The 19,045-nt window shown below is 47.6% G+C and overlaps 1 protein-coding gene across 1 annotated transcript in view; it reads right to left on the bottom strand.

Moving 5' to 3' along the window:
• Positions 1-19,045, bottom strand: part of LOC144148276 (papilin-like) — a 226,226-nt gene that overhangs the window by 164,573 nt on the left and 42,608 nt on the right. Inside the window, exons 6-8 of the mRNA XM_077679835.1 lie at positions 2,128-2,261; positions 1,496-1,913; positions 802-972 (exon numbers count right to left, since the gene is read on the bottom strand). Of these exons, the coding sequence (XP_077535961.1) occupies positions 802-972; positions 1,496-1,913; positions 2,128-2,261 (723 nt within the window). The remainder of the gene's footprint in view (positions 1-801; positions 973-1,495; positions 1,914-2,127; positions 2,262-19,045) is intronic.

The following is a 19,045-nucleotide window of genomic DNA, read 5'->3' as shown; positions in this document are numbered from 1 at the left end:
CTTGGGCAGCGCAACATGAGAAGCACCATTCGAAAACGTCGAGGGGCTATGTTCTACATGAAAAATAGTGACATTTGTGTCCACATTTCGGGTTATACATTCCACTCTATCGTCTTAGATTCTGTTGGGTGTCTTCTTCTCACTGAAGAGGTTACTGCTATGAAAGAATCGTATGATTGGCAGAGGGCCAGTCAGGTCTTGCTTAAATTTGTCACGCAGACGCGTCCTGAAACAAAAATTAACTTGAATTTGAAAACAAAAGAAAGAAAGAAAGCCCATTCACCGGTTTAGGCTTGAGGTTTTTGAACCATGGAGAACTGTTAGGAAGAGGTAGCCAATCATAATGATAGGCAAGAAAGCAAGACTATTGAAGTAAAACCAAGTAAGTATATCACCCCGGCTTGCATAGTAGCTTATCTTGATTACAAGGTAGTGATCTCAAATCCCCAAAGATTTCCAACTTTGTTGTGAATGGTTAAGGCTAGCTGCCATTTTGAACCCAGGCTATTTTTGCCTCCCTTTCAAGTAGAGCTTAATAAAACAAGTTTCCACCTTACAGCTCAGAGCTTGGCTGACATTGACACCAACTTAGCTGGGAACAATTACACCCAGAAAATTTGAGAGATATACTACCTGAACTTGGCAAGAACCACCAGAGTTTACTGGTTATTGAAGAGAAGGGAAGAGGAGAGGAGACGAGCGAAGAAGAGAGAAGAGAACAAAGGTGGCACTGCCACCTCTGTCCAGTAATAGAACACTCCCAACATTTGCGGTGCACTCCCTCAGTTTACCATTGCTCACCCTGTGCATGGTAGCACTTCTCTTCGCACTCTTGGTGAGACCTGAAGCGGTTGGGATTGCCCTTGCAGCCACCGTAGTAAAACTCGCGGCAAACACCGTCCTTTATGTCGTAGAACCAGCGCAACTCCATGTTCCTGCAGGGACCGGCCTCACTCTCCATGAAGCAGAACGCTGTAGGGAAGAAACAACCAGAGAGCTGCCGTTGCGCTGGGTGGGGTTTGCAGAGATGTGGGAAGGGCAATTCAATAGCGATATTTGTCTGCCAAGAAGTTAGCCATGCCTGTGTGGTGACTGAATGAGCTGAAGGTGTCGTAAATGTGGATTTCAGCAAGGAATGCAGCGACAGAAGACGACATCCTGTAAAAACATTGGCTCCGTATCTCCTTCCTTCACTGCAAATATCGTCGAAAGGTGAGTGTCTCCTGTCGCCCCTCCTTCGAACTCTCTATCATCTCGTACTTCCCACCTCTCGTATTTCGCCTCCTCTCTCGGTCCTCCAATGATGACAATGCTGGACGTTTGCTAATTCAATTTTTCCACATTCGCAATACAGGTATAGTAGGAGCCTGAGATCACACTAAAGGTAGTCACACCAAAGTGGCGACTACCTTTAGTGATCACCTTGTCCCTTCTCCTGGAAATGATGCAGCCACTGCCATCAAACGTCACTCACAAACTCCCCATTCCCACTCACCTAGCCAGAACTCTTCGTCTGCGATGTCCGTGGGAGCAGGCTGCCCGCACATCTGCTCGCAATCGCGGGACGAGGCGAAGTTGTTGGCGTTCCCGCCACAGCCACTGTAGTAGAATTGGCGGCAACGGCCTTCCTCCACGTTGTAGTACCATCGCTCGAAGTATTCCGTGCAGTTCCCTTTTTTTTCCGGCAGCACGCAGACGTTGCTGCCCCGGCTAACATTGCCAGACTTCATCAAAATTTGTTCTGTCTCTCTCTTTGAGCGAAGTGGGTACAGCGACTGGGTCGACTCACCAACTTCCAGGTTGTCAGTATCGAAGACGCCCTCGATGGTACTGCAGCTGGTACCGTCCCCGCGACACTTTCCGCATTTGTCTTCAACCGCATCCGAGCCCAGAATTTTGTCGCAGCCAACGGGCTGGGAGTGTGAAATAAATGACAGGGCAGGGAACGTTGAGTGATAATTTTTCCGTGAAATAACCAGAAAGAATATTGAAGGATATGGTGGATTGTGGACACAATTTATACACACAAAACTACACACGCACCCTCCTCACGTCATGGAACATCAGGTACAGAAGAGTGAACGGCACTCATTTCAGACGAAAGACCCAGGGATACATGCGTCGTACCATGCAAGCTCCGTTGACGCACACGTCGAGGCTGCCATCGTCGTGACACCGGGTGCCGTCGATGGTCTTTGGTGAGTGCCGGTAATAGAACCGCTCGCCAATTGGTCTGCAGTTCAGCTCGCACGGATTGGCAGCTGCGTTTTTGGACAGAGTTAAGAGTTTGGGAAAGCCCTCCCCGGTGTCATCACTAGGGTGATTAACCATCGGAACCTGCATGCAAGGAGCCAGCTCTGTGGGATGGTGGAGAAACCTGAAGGAGTTATACGAGTTCCCTCTCTACATAAACAATTTTAACTTCAGCCCAGAATTTCTTGACCAGATGTATGGTATGAACCTTGATACACGAAAAAAAGGGACGACAGTAATCCATGGTCTCTAAATTGTCCATGGTTTCTAATTTCTCTGTTACCACTCGTATTGCAAGGAGAAAACTGATCGAATTTGCTAAAAGTCAGCCTGGATTCCCTTCTTTCAACTCACATACAAACGATTATTTATAGACAAGAAATGTTACTTCTAAAACGCTAGCATTGACACCGTACAGCAAATTGAAACTCGAGACGAGCGCCCCAACCGTACTAACAATGCCGCCTCTCCTGCCGTATCGTAGGAAAACGAGGGGAGTGGCCATCTTTGTTCATCGTTTTCTTCACCTAACATTTCCATTCTTTTTTGCAATGTAAGAAGTGTACTTAACAAACATGAGTCGTTGTCATCGGCGATTCACACATGTTCCGCCCACATTATTGCGCTAACAGAAACTTGGCTTTCCACGCATGTGCGCGACACGGAAATTTTTGCAATGCCTCTCACTTTTCCATTTATCGTTGCGACCGTACTGAACGTCGAGGCGGAGGCGTTCTTTTAGCCATATCCAAAGATATTCCATCCAAGTGCGTACATATAAACAGTCATTTAGAAATAATTTGTGCCTCTATGACGCTTCACCATCAAAATATAGTCTTCGGTGTTTGCTATCGACCTCCTTCTTCCTCAATTACATTTATAAATGAGCTGCATGACGCAATCAACGCAATTTCTACACGCTATCCTTCCTCGTGCTTTTTTCTTCTGGGTGACTAAATTTCCCAGCATTTCTTGGAGTACGCAAACGCCTCACTATCGCCATTTTCGACTGAAGCAAGTAATTTTTTGGATTTGTGCTCTGTAGTTTCTTTGGGCCAAATGATAACACAACCGACTAGAACAACTAAATAACACAGCAAGTACTTCAGACCTCATCTTAACGAACCGACCTGATTTTGCTTCATCTGTCACTTATTCCCCTTAAAGGGGCACTGACACAAAAATTTTGCATCTTGTTTTTTTTTGTTGCGATAAGTAGCTAGTGACCTACTTATAACCTGTAGAAACCTCATTTGCTTCAGCGTGCGACGGTTGTTTAATTAGAGGCATTTTCAATGCGGCCAGTCGCAGTTTCGGTTTCAGCGAGTACCGCGAAACGATGGATTTTGTGAATTTTGTGTGAACAAAGCTGACCACGTGACCGTTGGAGGGATATCACAGGGCAGAGCCGCCGTAGCACTGTCGAATCCGCATCGACGGCAGTTTCTGCGAATGCCCCCACGTACTGATCTCGTGAGGCGCTTAATTAAAAAGCTACCGTGCATGTGACGCAGGCGCTGCGAGTGCAAATGCTACCGCGGCTAAAGAACGACGCGCGACGCTCGAGACGGTGGGTGGCAAGACGCGCGCTGGGAGCAGCCGGCCGGTCTGCCTACAGGACCGCCTACAGATGTGTTCGGCTTAGCACTGCGGCGGATATTCGAATGCCACTCTCGTAAGCGGTGCAGATGACAATTTTTAATGCAACCCGCCATCGTATCATTAACTCCTCTCTCTTGTAAGCCACCATGGTCGGGACTTGGGGGCAATTTCGTGCAGCGGTAACAAGCTATCACTCGAGCTACCTGCGCCGGCCTGGACCACTTAGCGGCCGTGGCCGCCGCCTGCACAGCGACCGTGCGGCTAGCTCAGTGGGCTTTTCGTGCCTCCGGCGGGTTTTCGCATCCAATGGTAATAAACAGTAATAGAAACAGAGTGCCTGGAATCGCTGTAGAACTTTGGTCGCGGCCAGCTGCCCGATGAGCTGACGAAATTGGCGCCTCCGCCGCCAACGATCGGGTCGCTCGTTCACTGTAAACGCAAACTAGCCGGAAATGGAGTTTTAATCAAGTAATGTGCCCTGAAAAGTACTTATAGCAAAAAATGTACTCCCTAGGCATGGTCTAAAAGAGTGGACGAACCTCCATGGTAGTACCGTTGCCCATCCGTGTAGCAAAAGGGAGGATTTAGAACAACTTAACACCATTTGTGAGATGGCGTTCGGTTCCTTGTATACAACCACGTCCACAATAAACTCCCCATCTGGGGTAATCATCTCAAGCGGGCGGTCGCCATGTTAGTCTTGTGTTGTTTCCGTGTGTCAGCACTTCAACCGTGGACTAATGCTAATTAGAACGAGAAAGCAGGACGCGAAGGTTGCATGCAGCTACAAAACCGATACCGTACGTATACCCGCATAGATGCTTCAGCCAGCGCGATCACAAGCAGACAGCGCGGCCGTGTTGTTTCAATCTGTTTATTTTGGCGGTAGGTGTTGTCAAACTCTGCTGCTAACAAAGAGACAGTTCTCGCCGTTGCAAACAATTGCAATGTTCATCTGCTTCGCTTGCTTGCGCATATATAGACAATTTAAATTCTCGTGCCGGCGCGCCAACGCACCCGACTGCAGCGACTCAACTTGCCCTGGCGGCACGACTTGCTGCCCGGATGTAAACAACCTCCGTGCTATCAATGCAGCGCGGCCGGTGACTTGGTGCGGCCGGAGCTTCAAGCGCCTCGCCTTGGGCCATCATTTTTTCTTATTTGAGAAGGACTAGTAGTGCCATTTGGTGGAAAGATTTTTATGTGCCCCTGTCACACGACGAGGCCGCTAACAACATTTGGATACGGCGAAAGCTGTGGACAGCTCGCTGGTAAGTGGTCTGTCATCAGTCGATGCGTTTGTCAAACGTTTGGATAGGGTTAACTGCGAAGTACCCGTGCCGCACACAGCACGTACACGCACGGGCAAAGAAAAAAGCGCACACTCGTTTTATTGTACTTGTTTGTGGCTATTGGGGTATGCATTCGCATTCTTTTGTAGGCCGGTTTGTAACAGGGCATTCGAGATGAAATCGTTTGTCGCGCGCGGCGTCGTTTCAAAGCAACGTGACGGTTACTCAGGTAGCCGAATCGCCTCCGACAGCGGTGCATCGTCGGGCCCGGTCGGTGAATATTGTGGGACTCTGTCTCTGATATGCATCGAACTGCTCGTGTTCTTTTTAGTTAACTGCTCTACTGTGTAATATCTATTTGTTAACGCTCCTGATGGCTTGCCTGTCCAAATATAAGTCTTTGTGTTGTTTTCGTTCAAGGCTCTGACTCATTCTTAGCGCTCTGGTCGGCGAAAGCCACAGATCAGACGGCCACCCCCTTCGAAAACTGTGCCCTGTAGATTCGGTGGGGTTGTTTGCTTGCTTGAGTCGACTCTTCACATCTAACAGCGTACCCTTATATTAAGGAAACGGTGACATGCGTAAAAGATGCTATGAGCCTATCGAACGATTAAATGCATATAGTGTGGACCACGACGGCGACGTGGTTCGAAACCGAAATGTTTTTTATTCTCTTTCAGATGATAATGAGGGGTCTGTATACAATCGGGGCCCGTCAGTCGCCAGCTAAGGCCACGTAATTAAAAACACAAATTCATGCCCGTATGGAAGAGAACCGAGTTTGCCGTAGCATGACACAAGTCTGCCGGGCATAAAAAAGGATATCATTTTTTTAGAAGAACAATGCACACACTCTTCTTTTGTTGGTAATAACTTTGTCATAATCAATAGTAAGACCATACACAAAACTTACTCGATTCATCTGACACTCGATTTTGACACGGAGCTTGCAGCTCCAAAAAGTGCACTGTGGTTTTGCGTGACGGAAACTTCTACAATCACGGTAAATTAACTAAGGCAGGTGTGTGTGGCATGCAGCGTTGGTAAGTTTGCGAGAATAGCGTTTCCATTTCAGCGGTTTTTTTTGTTGCCATGCAATCACAAGTAATTTGGTGCCATGAACGAGGTTTACGTTAGCTAACAAGGCTGTAGTAACGGTTGCGGCTACAAATGACCATATGCACCAATCATGCTTGTCAGCTCGGTGACACATAATATGAAGGCGACAGAATACGAATGACTTAGTCGCCTAGTTTATTACTACTGTAAAAAAAGAAAGTGTTTTCTGACCTAGTGAAGGACTTTCCTGTATGACTAGCTGTGTTATGACAGATGACCATACTTGATGAGACAAGCCGTAACAAATTAGCTTTGGATGTAACACCAGGAGGGAAATAGGTGGAGGTATCTGCAAGTATAATTGAAACAGTGGGTGCCTGTCCGGCATGAATTCATTATTTACTGACACGATTTTCTTCTGCAGATCCTGATACATGATCGAGTTGAATGACTTCAGAGATCTTAAGGCAGGATAGGCTGTATTCGGCAAGGCAAGGCTGCATTCGGAAACCAAGTTGGCCCCTCCAGCAGAAGTGAGTATTGCCACGGCTTGCAACAGCCGTCCAGCTCGCAAAAGCTGCACTTTTTCAATGAAAGTGAGCCACCATGGTAGGGGAGAGGCAGTGTAAGGGTTTGCATCTTTAACAGTGTGCCCACTCACTTGAATAGATGCAAGCTGGCATCTTAAAGCAAGAAACAGCAGTTAACAAAATCATGCAATACCAAAGTGTTTTTCAGTAAAAAACAAAAACTAATCTATCAACCTACAGAGACTTGCATTTTATCTTCACTGTCATTTAAAGTTGTGCTCGAGTATATTGTGCGGAAGTAATATCTTTTTTCTTGCTGCAAAAGCCACGACGGTTAATGTACTGGCACTTGGTTTTATGAAGCCTTTGCATTCGTAATTTAGGTACTGGAATTCGCAGCAGGGAACCTGGCCTTACAATATTATTACTGTACCGAATTATTAAGTTCATTTAACCATAGTGTCTGTTTTGAATTTTACGTGTGGGGCATTTTTTTTCTTTTTTGCTTTTTCAGGCAGATGTTCCTCTGACTCCCTGCCTGCATTCCGTGAACGGGGAAGTTAGCCTCCACATCCATGGCCAGCGTGTCTTGACTGCATCATCTTTACTGGGAGGACTGTGTAGTCTGTTTGCATCGTTCTGAGTTTTCAACATTCAATATCCCAAGAAGGCACACAGAGCTCTAACGTTTGTGCAACATGCCTTTTTGGACCTTGCCTGCACCAAACCACGTGTGAAGGATTTAGAACTAATTAACTTTTATCGCATCAATATCGCTCACTAATATTTGTTTTCAATCCTGTAATCATTGGATAGTAGTCAAAAAGAATTCCGTATTATATTTCTGACTTTTTCTTTTTTCTGTTTTTACTGAAAAGGGGATATTTGTTGGGCCGTTCTGTATGCTGATAATACAGCTATCTTTCAGTGAAGCAATAATATTAACAAACTAATTTAACTTGAAACAATTATCTAAATAATATTGGCAACTGGTGCGAAATGAATCAACTAAAAATTATCCGAAAAACACGAATTTCATGGCTTTTTGTTCTCACTCTAAAGAAGCTGTCGCGATACCACCCATTCTGTTCTATATCATTGCAATTAACCCGTCAGACTCGGTCACTTTTCTTGGCGCATTTGTGTCTTTATCAAAACGCACTGGTATTTTCCGCAGCATATTTTTCGTTCTTTATATTACTCATTTATCCATAGCCATCTCACTGCAGTCTGTCTCCTACATCATTTATCTCTTGTGCCTTTACCACCTACAAAATGCTTGTTACCTTTCAATATCAAATCGTTGCACAGCTCTCGCTCATTTCACCACAAATTGAAAAATTGTTTTGTTGTTGTAAACCACTGCAACCATTTTTTCTTCACTTTGTGTACTTGTACTGATGCGTACTGATAAGTTCTGATAAATACTGACGCGTTCTCGATACTCTAGTATTATATAATGATTTCACTTACCATGCGGTTGTGTTTGTGCCTATCTGTTTTTCAAGTATTTCCAGTTCTTGTATTATTATTGTTTCTACAATTTGTTCAACTAGCAGACAGCTCTCGCTCATTTCACCACCTACTGAATTTTTTTGTTGTTGTTGTAAACCACTGCAGCCATTTTTTTTTCACTGTGTACTGAGCGCTGATGCGTACTGATAAGTTCTGATAAGTACTGACGCGTCCTCGATCCGCTAGTATTCTATAATGATTTCACTTACCATGCGGTTGTGTTGGTGCCTATCTTTGTTTTTCGCGTATTTCCAGTTCTTGTAGTAATATTGTTTCTACGGTTTGTTCAACTAGCATCGTATTGCTGTCTTCAATTCCTAACTGGCGTGTCATTTAGCAATGTACCATTTGTGATTTCTAATATGAGGTCGCCATAAGTATTTATTTCGGAACCTCCTTGTGTACACCATGTACCATGTAAACTTGTCTGCGAAAGTTCGTTTGAAATAAACCTGAAATCGAGAAAAACCGCATGAAATCAGTACTCCCGCAGGGAACTAGAAATTATCTCTTGTGGCCTTGAAAACCTCCTTTCGGAAGGCCTACAAAATTCCCCAAGCTTTCGTCAAACTCCATTCAAAAGAAGTAAATGCTTCTTTTGAACCTCCTAAAAACGCCCCTAAACTAACATAAGTACTTCCAAAGGGAGCCATAATAGGCTCCTATTCAACCGCCTAAAAATTCCATAAACATCACTTAAAACGCCCTTTAGGAAGTAAAGAATACTCCATTTTGACCTCCTTAAATTCTCCCGAACATTTCGTAACACTCCCTAAATACCTCCTTTCTATAACCTAAAAACGCCCTGTTTTGAGGAGGTAAACAAAACCTCCCTGTTCCATGTAGTAAAAAAACTCCTACAAGGAGGACCACTAGAGGACAGGCGAAAAAGAACCTCTAGGGAGTATATGGGAGGATAAAAAGTTTAGAGTGGAGAGCAGAAGCTCCGCCCTCCGGCCCTCCGACTGGAGCGGCGAGCCGGCGAAAAACGCCGGCAGTGCGGAAGCGGAAAACACAAACTCGTGACGTGTTTGGATGTTGTTTATTTACAAATATCCTCGGGATGTTGATTGTGCGTGGTCCTCTGATGGCTGCTTGGTTGCGTTTCGCACACTTTAAAATTGATTTTAAATATGCTCTAGGCTGTATTCGCCGCTGATATTTTGCAGATGATGTATATGTGTTCCCACCAATCTATCTCCGAAGTTATCTCGCCTTCAAAATTTTGTGTCAGTGCCCCTTTAATTGAGTGATCATTTGTTGTTGACGTTTCACATTAACGCAATCCCCACAAGAAAAGCCAAAGAGAAAAAATATATTCGTAACTACAAGAACGCTAACATCGAAGCTATTAACAACGAACTGCAGCCTTTCCCGACTCATTCTTGCTGCACTTGGTAACCGGTCTGTTCAATGTAATTTGGCTTTATTCTCGAGTAATATTCACCAACTAATGAATAAACATATTCCAAATCATGTAGTTAAATCTTATCCCCACGCACAATGGTACAACTCGTATATCAAGCGTCTGTTTAACCGTAAGAAGCGCTTTTACCGATTAACCAAAAAGTCCCCCAGTAGTTCCCGCTGGGATACTTATCGCGTCGCTTCTGAAGCTTACGTCCATGGAATAAAAATGCTAAAAAATCTTTCTTATCTACAGTACTGCCGTCTATGCTAAAGACTAACATTAAGAAATTTTGGCGCGTCATTAATCCACACGCTCATGATGATATTGGCCTCGAGGACGACTTTAACAATCCAGTGCCTTCTATCTTAAACGACACTTTCGTAAAAAGCTTTTACAACAGTACTGTCGATAAGCTTCCGGGCGTCCAGCATTTCGAATATATTGCCATGTCTCAAGTTATTGTCGATGTTCTTGGCATTTCCAAATTAATTGACGGTTTACAGAATCATTCATCCCCTGGTTTTGGCCTAATTACTGCAAAGTTTCTGAAAAATACAAGTGCTTATTGTTCTATACTACGAACAAAAATTTTCCAACAATCACTAAATACATTTTCGTTACCCCCCGCGTGGAAAATCGGACAGGTTGTTTCTTTGTACAAAACTGGAAATAAATCTGATTCCGCTAATTGCCGCCCAATTTTACTCACCAGCACATGTTGTAAAATGCTCGAACATGTTATTTTTTCTAATCTGGTCAATTTTCTTGAATCTAACTCATTTTTCACGGCGGAAGAGCACGGCTTCCGGAAATCATACTCTTGTGAAACTCGACCGGTAACATTTACGCACAGTCTTCACCGTATTCTTGATCGTTCGTTTAATGAAGATTGCATTTTTTTTACGATAGCAAGGCTTTTGACAAGGTATCTCATTAACTCCTGCTTCGCAAACTACGCCAACTAAATATCGATGTGGTGGTGGTGAAAAACGTTCTTTACTGAGCTCAAGGGGTAGGGAAAGGGGTGTGGTCAGCCTCCTTCGTCCAGGAGGCCGCGGGCCTGCGCTGCATCCGTGGCTCGTTGCACCAGCGCGAGTTGACGCTCCGGCGCCGAGCTGGTCAGCGCAGACTCCCACTGCTCAGGGGATGGGGATGGGATGGGGTGAGGGTGGTGGGGACAGGAGTATACTAGGTGGTAAGTTGAGAGTGGAATGTCACACTGTGGGCAATTGTAGGGGAACAGAGATGGGGAGATGTGGGACAGGATGGTGTGGTTGTAGTATGTCTCGGTTTGCAGTCGCCGGTAGATATACGCTTGATGGTTGGAAAGAGTGTGATGAGGAGGTGGGTATATCCTTCTTGTGTTTGTGTAATGAGAGAGAATGGAGCTGTATGTGAGGTCGAGTGGGGTCAGTGCCTGTGGGTCAGGTGGGGCTTGTCCGGTTCTTCCTGGCCTTGCTGTTGGGAGTGCCCGGTTGAGGAGGTCGCGGGCTACGGCGTGGGCCGCCTCATTCCCTGCAAGGCCGGTGTGGCCTGGTGTCCAGATGATAGAGATGTCGATGTCTTCGGGGAGGTGTTGTAGGATCTGGATGGCTTGAGGGGGTGCGAGGCCGGCTTGGTATAGGCGGCAGGCTTGTTGGGAATCCGATACGATGTTCAAGTAGGGTTTTTGTTGGTGGGTAGTGGTGGCGTGAGCGATGGCTAGCGCTTCCGCCGTTGCTACAGGTAGGTTCCGATAGGAGGCTGCAGTTGCTATTTTACCAGTTGAGTCGAGGACTACCAGGGTTGTGTGCTTGTGGTCTGTAGATCGAGCAATGTCTGTGTACCGTGTGTGAGGGTCTGAGCTGTGTCGTTTTTCAAGGAGCCTCACCCTGGCCTCTCGGCGTCCCCGGTTGTAGGTAGGATGCATGTGTTTTGGAACAGGATGGACCTTGAGGCGTTGACGGATGGTGAGAGGAATACGTTGCGGTGCTTGCTGTGAAGAAGGGGTAGTGCGTCCGATGTCCTGGAGAACTTTTCTTCCTGCTGGTGTCAATATGAGTCTCTGGAGGTGTGATGCGCGCTGTGCTTCCAACAGTTCACTTAAGGTATTATGCAGACCGAGTTTGAGGAGACGATCGTTAGATGTGTAGGTTGGGAGGCCGAGGGCTGCTTTGTAGGCTTTTCTGATGAGGGTGTCCGGTTTGTTGATTTCCTGCGGTTTCAGGTTGACAAATGGGGTGCCATAGGTGATGCGGCTGACTATCAGCGCTTGGATTAGCTTGCAGGTATCGTGTTCTTTAAGTCCGTATGTAGAGCCTCGTATTCTTCGGATGAGGTGTGTTAGCTGTGTGACTGTTTTTTGGAGTTGTGGTAGAAGGGCCGCTCCGGAGCCATCGTAGTGGAAAGGTACGCCGAGCACGCGGAGCGTGGTAACTTGTGGGATGGGGGATCCTTGAATGACGACTTGGGGATCTGGGGTAGTGGGAGAGGGTCGGCCTCTTGTGCGGGAACGTAGAATCAACAGGGCCGATTTGTTAGGTTCTGCTGTGAGGCCCCTGGGTTGGAGATAAGCAATGGTGGTGTCGATGGCTTGCTGGAGTGCGTCTTCTTGTTCTCCGCTCGAGCCATGTGTCGTCCAAATGGTTAAATCGTCCGCGTATAGGGCATGGCGAATGCCGGGGATATTGTCTAGTTTGCTTGGTAATTGGAGGAGTGCGATGTTAAATAGCAGGGGTGAAATTACGGACCCTTGCGGGTTGCCTTTGGCCGGTGTTTCGAAAGTTGGGGATTGTATGGGTCCGAGTCGCAACGTGGCTGTGCGGTTTCCCAGGAACGCCTTGACGAAGTAAAAGATTCGGTGGCCGCATTCGGTATGGTTGAGGTTTTCGAGAATGGCTTGGTGTGTTACGTTATCAAAGGCGCCCTTAACATCTAATGTGAGTAGGGCCTTTGGAGCGTCACGGCTGAGGTGGTCTAGTATTTGCTCTTTGATTTGTATAAGGATGTCCTGCGTAGAGAGGTGCTGGCGAAAGCCGAACATTGTTAGGGGGTACAGGTGTTTTTCTTCTAGGTGGGTAGTTAGGCGTTGATGTGCTAAATGTTCGTAGATTTTTCCGAGACATGATGTCAGGGAGATAGGTCGGAGGGTGGTGGGTGATAGAGGCTTGTTAGGTTTCGGGATTAGCGTGATGTCGGAATGCCGCCACTGTTCTGGATAGGTGCCCTGTTGCCAGTGATGATTGTAGTAGTCAAGGAGAACTTGGAGGGTATCGATGTTAATCTTTTAAAATGGATTGCATGTTTTCTAACTAATCGTTCGCCATTCGTTGCAGCAAACGGCTACAACTCACCCCTACGAGACGTACACTCCGGTGTACCTCAGGGGTCAGTGTTGGGGCCGCTCTTATTCTTAATTTATATTAATGTTCTCTTCTCCTTGGTAAGTTCTGAAATCCACCTTTTTGCTTATGATTGTGTCCTTTTCCGAGAAATTAACACCGACAACGATTGCGCAATTCTTCAGTCTGATCTTACTAGTATGGCTAACTGGTGTCATGAATGGCGAATGGAGCTCAACACTAAGAAACGCAAAGTCCTTCGTGTAAGCCGTACAAACACCGTTCCATCTCTTTATTTTCTTAAAGGGGTCCTGAAATACCTTCCGCCGATGCATGGATGTACATGTAACCAAATAAAGCAATGTATTAGCAATCTCCTCGCGCAAGAATTTTGTTAAAGCGATGAGTATTAGCTGAGAAATCGTAAATCAAAAACCGCGCATTATCGTCGCTCCGCGTTTCCTCCTACTTTCGACTTCTATCCGCTACCCGCCGCGGTGGCTCAGTGGCTAAGGCGTTGCGCTGCTGAGCACAAGGTCGCGGGTTCGATTCCCGGCCGCGGCGGCCGCTTTTCGATGGAGGCGAAAAGCAAAAACGCCCGTGTGTACGAGATTTCGGCGCACGTTAAAGATCCCCAGGTGGTCAAAATTAATCCGGAGCCCTCCACTACGGCGCGCCTCATCGCCTGCGCTGCGTCGGCGCGTTAAACCCTACAATCAATCAATCAATCTATCCGCTATTGAGGGCGTGCGAGCCTTGCCTCCCATGATGTTGCGCTCCTCAGCGGTGACGTACTTCCGCTATTACGCTCCTCCGACTGCCGTCTCCTACGAGCAAGCTTTATTGGCACCATGAATCCCGCACTCCGCTCAAGGCTGGAAAAGCGAAAGAAAAATCTGGCCGCATGTGTGCGGCGGCCTGGCCTTGCCCTTTCGCGATGTTCGCTGGTGCAGTTGCTATCGGCGGCACGTGACTTTTTATCGGCGGCGAACTCGCAGCCGTACGAGGGAGATCGTGCGCTTGTTCTCTTTGATGCACCGACACTGTTTATCCAAAATTCCCGCGCCTTCCCGCGAGGGGAACACGAGTAAATGCAGAGCATTTGGGGTCGTTAACGCCGCGTAAAGTCGCGTTAGGGTGGGTAGTTGGGTCGTAGTTGCGTTGGTGTTGGGACGCTGATGTTGGCTCGGGCCTCAGTACTGGTTGAAGGCAGTGTTGCTTCCATCGCTTCTTCCGTGATGCTGTAGTAGCAGACACGAGTAAACGTGGGAGCTAGCGTCAACCAGGGAAGGAAGGAGCAACGCAGTGACTGAAGCATCAGCGACCGCTAGCCGCTTTATATTTGCAGCGCGCGCAGTAGAGGGAGAGCAATACGAGGGGGGAGAGCGCGCATGCGCAAGCAGCGCGCGCCCTCCACGCCCCACCGCGCTGCTATCACGCACCTGTTACGCCGAGACCGCGACAGAGCGAATGGGCTGGCTTCTACGCATGCGCGCGCCAGCTGCTGTTCAGAGAGAGGAGGGAAGAAGGAGAGGCGCACCTGCTGCGGACGCGGAGCTGTGGACGCCGTCCGACGCAGGAAGAGGCGAGGCTAAGAAATGCTCTGCATTTAAAAAGTGCCGTATCAGATGTGGCCCCGCTGGTGCCAAGTCTTATTTTGCGGCGGTCGTAATTCCTGCCGGCGGCATGGGAAAAAGACATTTTAAACCGATACAGAACCCGTGCACAAAACCCTTCAATCCTGTGACCAGTTAAGCTTGGGGCGACGCGTGGTGGAGAGCGGAAACGTTGGCAAAACATGCTCCATCGCGCCTCTGAGCTTTCTAGCGCTGGAGCGAGCGCCACTTCTTTGAGAATCTCTAACATCGGTTGCCTTGGCAACAAGGCACAAACCACTGTAAAACTCAGTTACGGTTGCGTGTTCCCGGTACAGCTCGGGGCCCCACCTCGCGACATGTGGGCACTGCAGGCGTACCACCCACTCCCATTGGGAAGCGCGAGATGCATTTGACATTACAGGAGGCGATGGTGTGTGTGTGTTGTGGACGTCTTCGTTTCGTGATGCAATGCGACGTTGTGCTTCTGCGGGTTTATAGTGCTTCCCATGGTCTGGATTATCTTTCTCGAGCGACGTACGACTCAACTTCGCATGGGGTATGTGCAGTGTGCGTGGCTAAAAGCCATCTCGGCTTGTGCGCCGTAGTTAAGTGACTTGCTGTTCGTCCCCGCAAACCGCGCGCGAGGTGAGTGCCGAATTTACGACGGGCAGGAGGAGGCAACCCATCGTCTTTCAATCGCGGTTCAGACTTGCAACGCATGTTGTGACGTTGTGTTTGTTCGAAACCCATCTCTGGATTGTTTTGAAGTACAATAAAATGAATGCGCCAAACCCGGGCATTCGGCTCAGGGCGTTCTCTGCGATTGCACGAAAGAAGTGCCACGGTGCTTCAACGCTTTATTTATGGAACGTACTCAGGTAAGATAATATCCATGACGTGTTATGGCCGTGCTGCATTTAATACAAACGGTTAAACGTTTGTTTACACTTGTTTCGTTTGTCGTAAAATGTCCAAGCACTCCGGCACTCCGCCGGCAGATCAGCCGGCGAGCCGACGCTGAGCAGACGACTCATCTCTTTGCCTGAAGTGCGTGAAAAAGCAACCAATAGCAGGATGTCTAGCTCATGACGAACATCTGGGAATCGATGAGGTAGACATGTGAAGATGGCGGCGTCCAAAAACACGAAGGAAAGGGTGAGAAAAAAGCGACAAACTTTGCAACAACAGTGTGAGCTTTCCGCTGCGCGTAAAAGAGTAATACTTGGCACAGATGACGTTGACGACCCAATCTAACGATTGCGCTAGTTCATTTAGTGTGCTCAAAACGCCTTTCAGGGCCCCTTTAATAATTCCGCTTTAGAATTTGTTGTCTACTATAAGTACCTTGGCGTTCACATTACATCAAACTTTTGCTGGGCCCTTCACATCGAATACGTTATTAACAATGCTAACCATATGCTTAGATCACGACCAACTTTACTTCCGACCTGCCCAGCCAGCGGCGCTCTATGGGAGCGCTTGCGCCGATTCTCGTTTTGCGCCCGGCCGCTAGGGGCGCTTTTACGCACTGTTGCGGCGAGCGGCGGCTACGCTGGCATTGCGTGCTCAAGCGCTAGTAGCAGCCGTCTGATGCCACAATTCGTGTTTAATCACACTTCAGTTAATTGGTATCGGTAATTCCGAATGAATAAGTAGCAGTTTTACGGTGACCATCCCTGAATGAATGTTTTTTCTCTTATTCGGCGTGTTAAGGCGGGGCGGGGCCTCTTGACTCGCTTTCCCGTTGTGAGATGCGTTACGGTGCACGGGACGTATTTTGTTTCGTGGTCTGATATGAAGTGATACCGAAAAGAAATAACATTATCTCACGTACTGACAACGAAACTGGCTAGGTAACCAAAGTGTACAGGTTTATACTCGCAGGCGGAGGTTATTCCCGAATTTTATGTGCATTGGGAAGTTCACAGCATAAACCAAACTTATGTCATAAAACCTTCCCAGAAACTCCTTTTGTTATAGTAAATAGAACAAAATTGAAGCTTCCTGTTGAAATTTCTGATGAAGTGTAGCGGTTTTTTCTTGCTATAAGGATGCGGAGGAATTTTCTATGCTCGGAAAACAAAATGCAAAAAGTCATGCACCTAAGATGCTAGTTACGGTCTTACACGCACTAATTAGCGACGATCATTTGGCCCTTTCTTTGCGAATAAATTGTAAATTCTTTATTGCGAGTGCATGTAAAGTGCTACAATGACCTGGTACACTACTAACTCAACAACGATGTCGTTTTCAGCTTATTTACATGCTAATTTTATTTACATACACAATGCCACGGTTTAGGCACACAATGCCACACTGAAGTCCGGTTTTCAGAACATTAATGAACGCTATAGTATTGCACAATCTTTTCACTGTGGTATTTTTAGGCATCTCATGCTCGCCCCTCTGTCCTTCCTGCGTCTGTCCGTCCGGCGTTGTCCGCACAGCTGCGCCTCTCCTCCTCTCCTCCCTCCGATAGCGAACACTCTCTCCCAAACAGCTGCGGGTTGGCGCAGCGCGCTCTCACTCCATTGCTAGGCGCCGGTGGGCGGCGTAAGTTGCCACTCTTGGCCGTTTTCTCATCAACCAAATTTGTGAAAAAAGGTCAGCTGAACTTCTCCAGCCCGAGCTCAACAACCACTGCCCTCGTATGACTATCCGTTGAGCCGTCGTGGCTGAAAAGCTTGTTTTCCAGTGCAGCTGGTAGCATACTCCTCACAAACAGTGTCATCGGTGTTTTTGTAGGATATCGCAAGTTCTGCGAATGCTTGGGCCGCTGTTTCCACTGCACAGACGAATTCCAGGAACTGAAGCCTCGGTTAAAGGAGCCATGAAGAGAAAACACAAGTTTGGTTCATTCGAAAGATTGCCTCGTTAGAACCATAACGACACCACTTCTAACGCAAACTTCGCTCAAATAAGCTACATAATTAGGAAAAAAGGAAATGACCATGCGACCCACCAGCTCATTTTCCGCAAGAGAACCTGTGATGTCACTTGGGAATGCTCTGCGATTGGCGGAGGCCGGCAAAAGCAAACGCATGTTAGGCAGGGCTTACAGCTTGCATAGCGAGCTAAGTGCCCGTGAAACACACTGCACATTCTTTTTATGACAAAGAACGGTGGAGTAAACGCTTGAAGGTCCGAACGAACTCGCAAGCGTGTGCGCCAATGCGTACGAAACTAGCGGCGGCCGAGCTCGACATCTCGACGTCGCGCAGACGAATTTTCGGGTTCGAGGCTCTTCGGGGCCAACGAACCGTTCCAGCACGCACAGCCGCGACCTTGCTTCGTATCGTAATCCCTTCACAGGAGGTTGGCCGTCATATCGCCAACCAGCAAAGGTAAAAATAGAAACGAGGGGAGTAAGGAACAGCAAGAAGCGACGAGATAGTGCCAGTCGTCGCGTAAGTTTCGAATGGTGTTGGCTTGCTGCTGTCGTTACGAGCTCGTGTCCAGTTTACAACCACTGAAAACTTCAGTTTGTTTAGTTACGGCAGGGACCCTTACGTTAGCTCACTCCTGGGACATGCTGGCGCTTGTCGCCGACTTCGTCAAATCGCTCTGACCTTGGGGGAAAAAATGCCGTAAACACCGCGCATTGACGCTCGTATCTTTCTGGTCGAAGCAGAGAGCTCGCACGAACGGCTTTCCATACACGACACCGGCCAACTGGCATAAGTGATACTGCTACTGAAATTGAACTATTATTAACCGTAATCAAAATACGGCACATACGTACCAGTCTATATTCGTCCGTCGCGACGGGGCTGACGAGGCAGCGGTGCCGACGGCTGGGCGTTCGTCTGTTGTGGCTATCGCGGAATGGTCGCTTTCCCGTCCACCGCGTATCCCACAACTCTTGCCGCTCGTGCACTTAGAAGCATTGAGCGTTTTTGTGGTGTGAGGTTGTTAACTACAAGCCCGAGCTCCTCGGCGAGAGTTTTGGTCTCCGGATCAGGCGATTCCATGACTAGGGCTGCTGGTGCACTAGGTTTTACTAGTATTTTTAAAATGGCCGCCGTCTCGATCGACTCCCGCGTGTGGGTGCTATATGGAGTCGACATACTAAGTATCTGTTTCATGGACCGGCTCTATGACGCCATTGTACACGTCACGGAATGTTCAATTTTAGCAAGAGATTTAAAATTTTGGCTTAAATTGCCCTATTTCTCAGTGAATAAAGCATCATTTGCTTCCGGGAAAGCGCTTGGGGTACTACGAAACACCTAATCTTTCGAATAAAACAAACTTTCGTTTTCTCTTCATGGCTCCTTTAAAATAGCCTACCCCGTTCAAATTGAAGATCACCGGAGTGGCAGGTCCAGATGAGCGAGGCGCCTTAAACCGCTCCACGCAGAGTGAGCACTTAATGTGTTCCTCGACGGTTCTCTTACGAAAGCCCGCAATGACGCACAGTGTGCTGGCCTTGATGCTTGGAACTGGATAACCTAAAAACACACGA

The sequence above is a fragment of the Haemaphysalis longicornis genome, unplaced genomic scaffold (assembly GCF_048455015.1).
Source record: "Haemaphysalis longicornis isolate Haplotype H1 unplaced genomic scaffold, Haemaphysalis longicornis Haplotype H1 scaffold_8, whole genome shotgun sequence".
Taxonomy (NCBI): Eukaryota; Metazoa; Arthropoda; class Arachnida; order Ixodida; family Ixodidae; genus Haemaphysalis; species Haemaphysalis longicornis.
The sequence above is the reverse complement of the archived record's forward strand: the minus strand, read 5'-3'. Positions and strand labels throughout refer to the sequence as shown.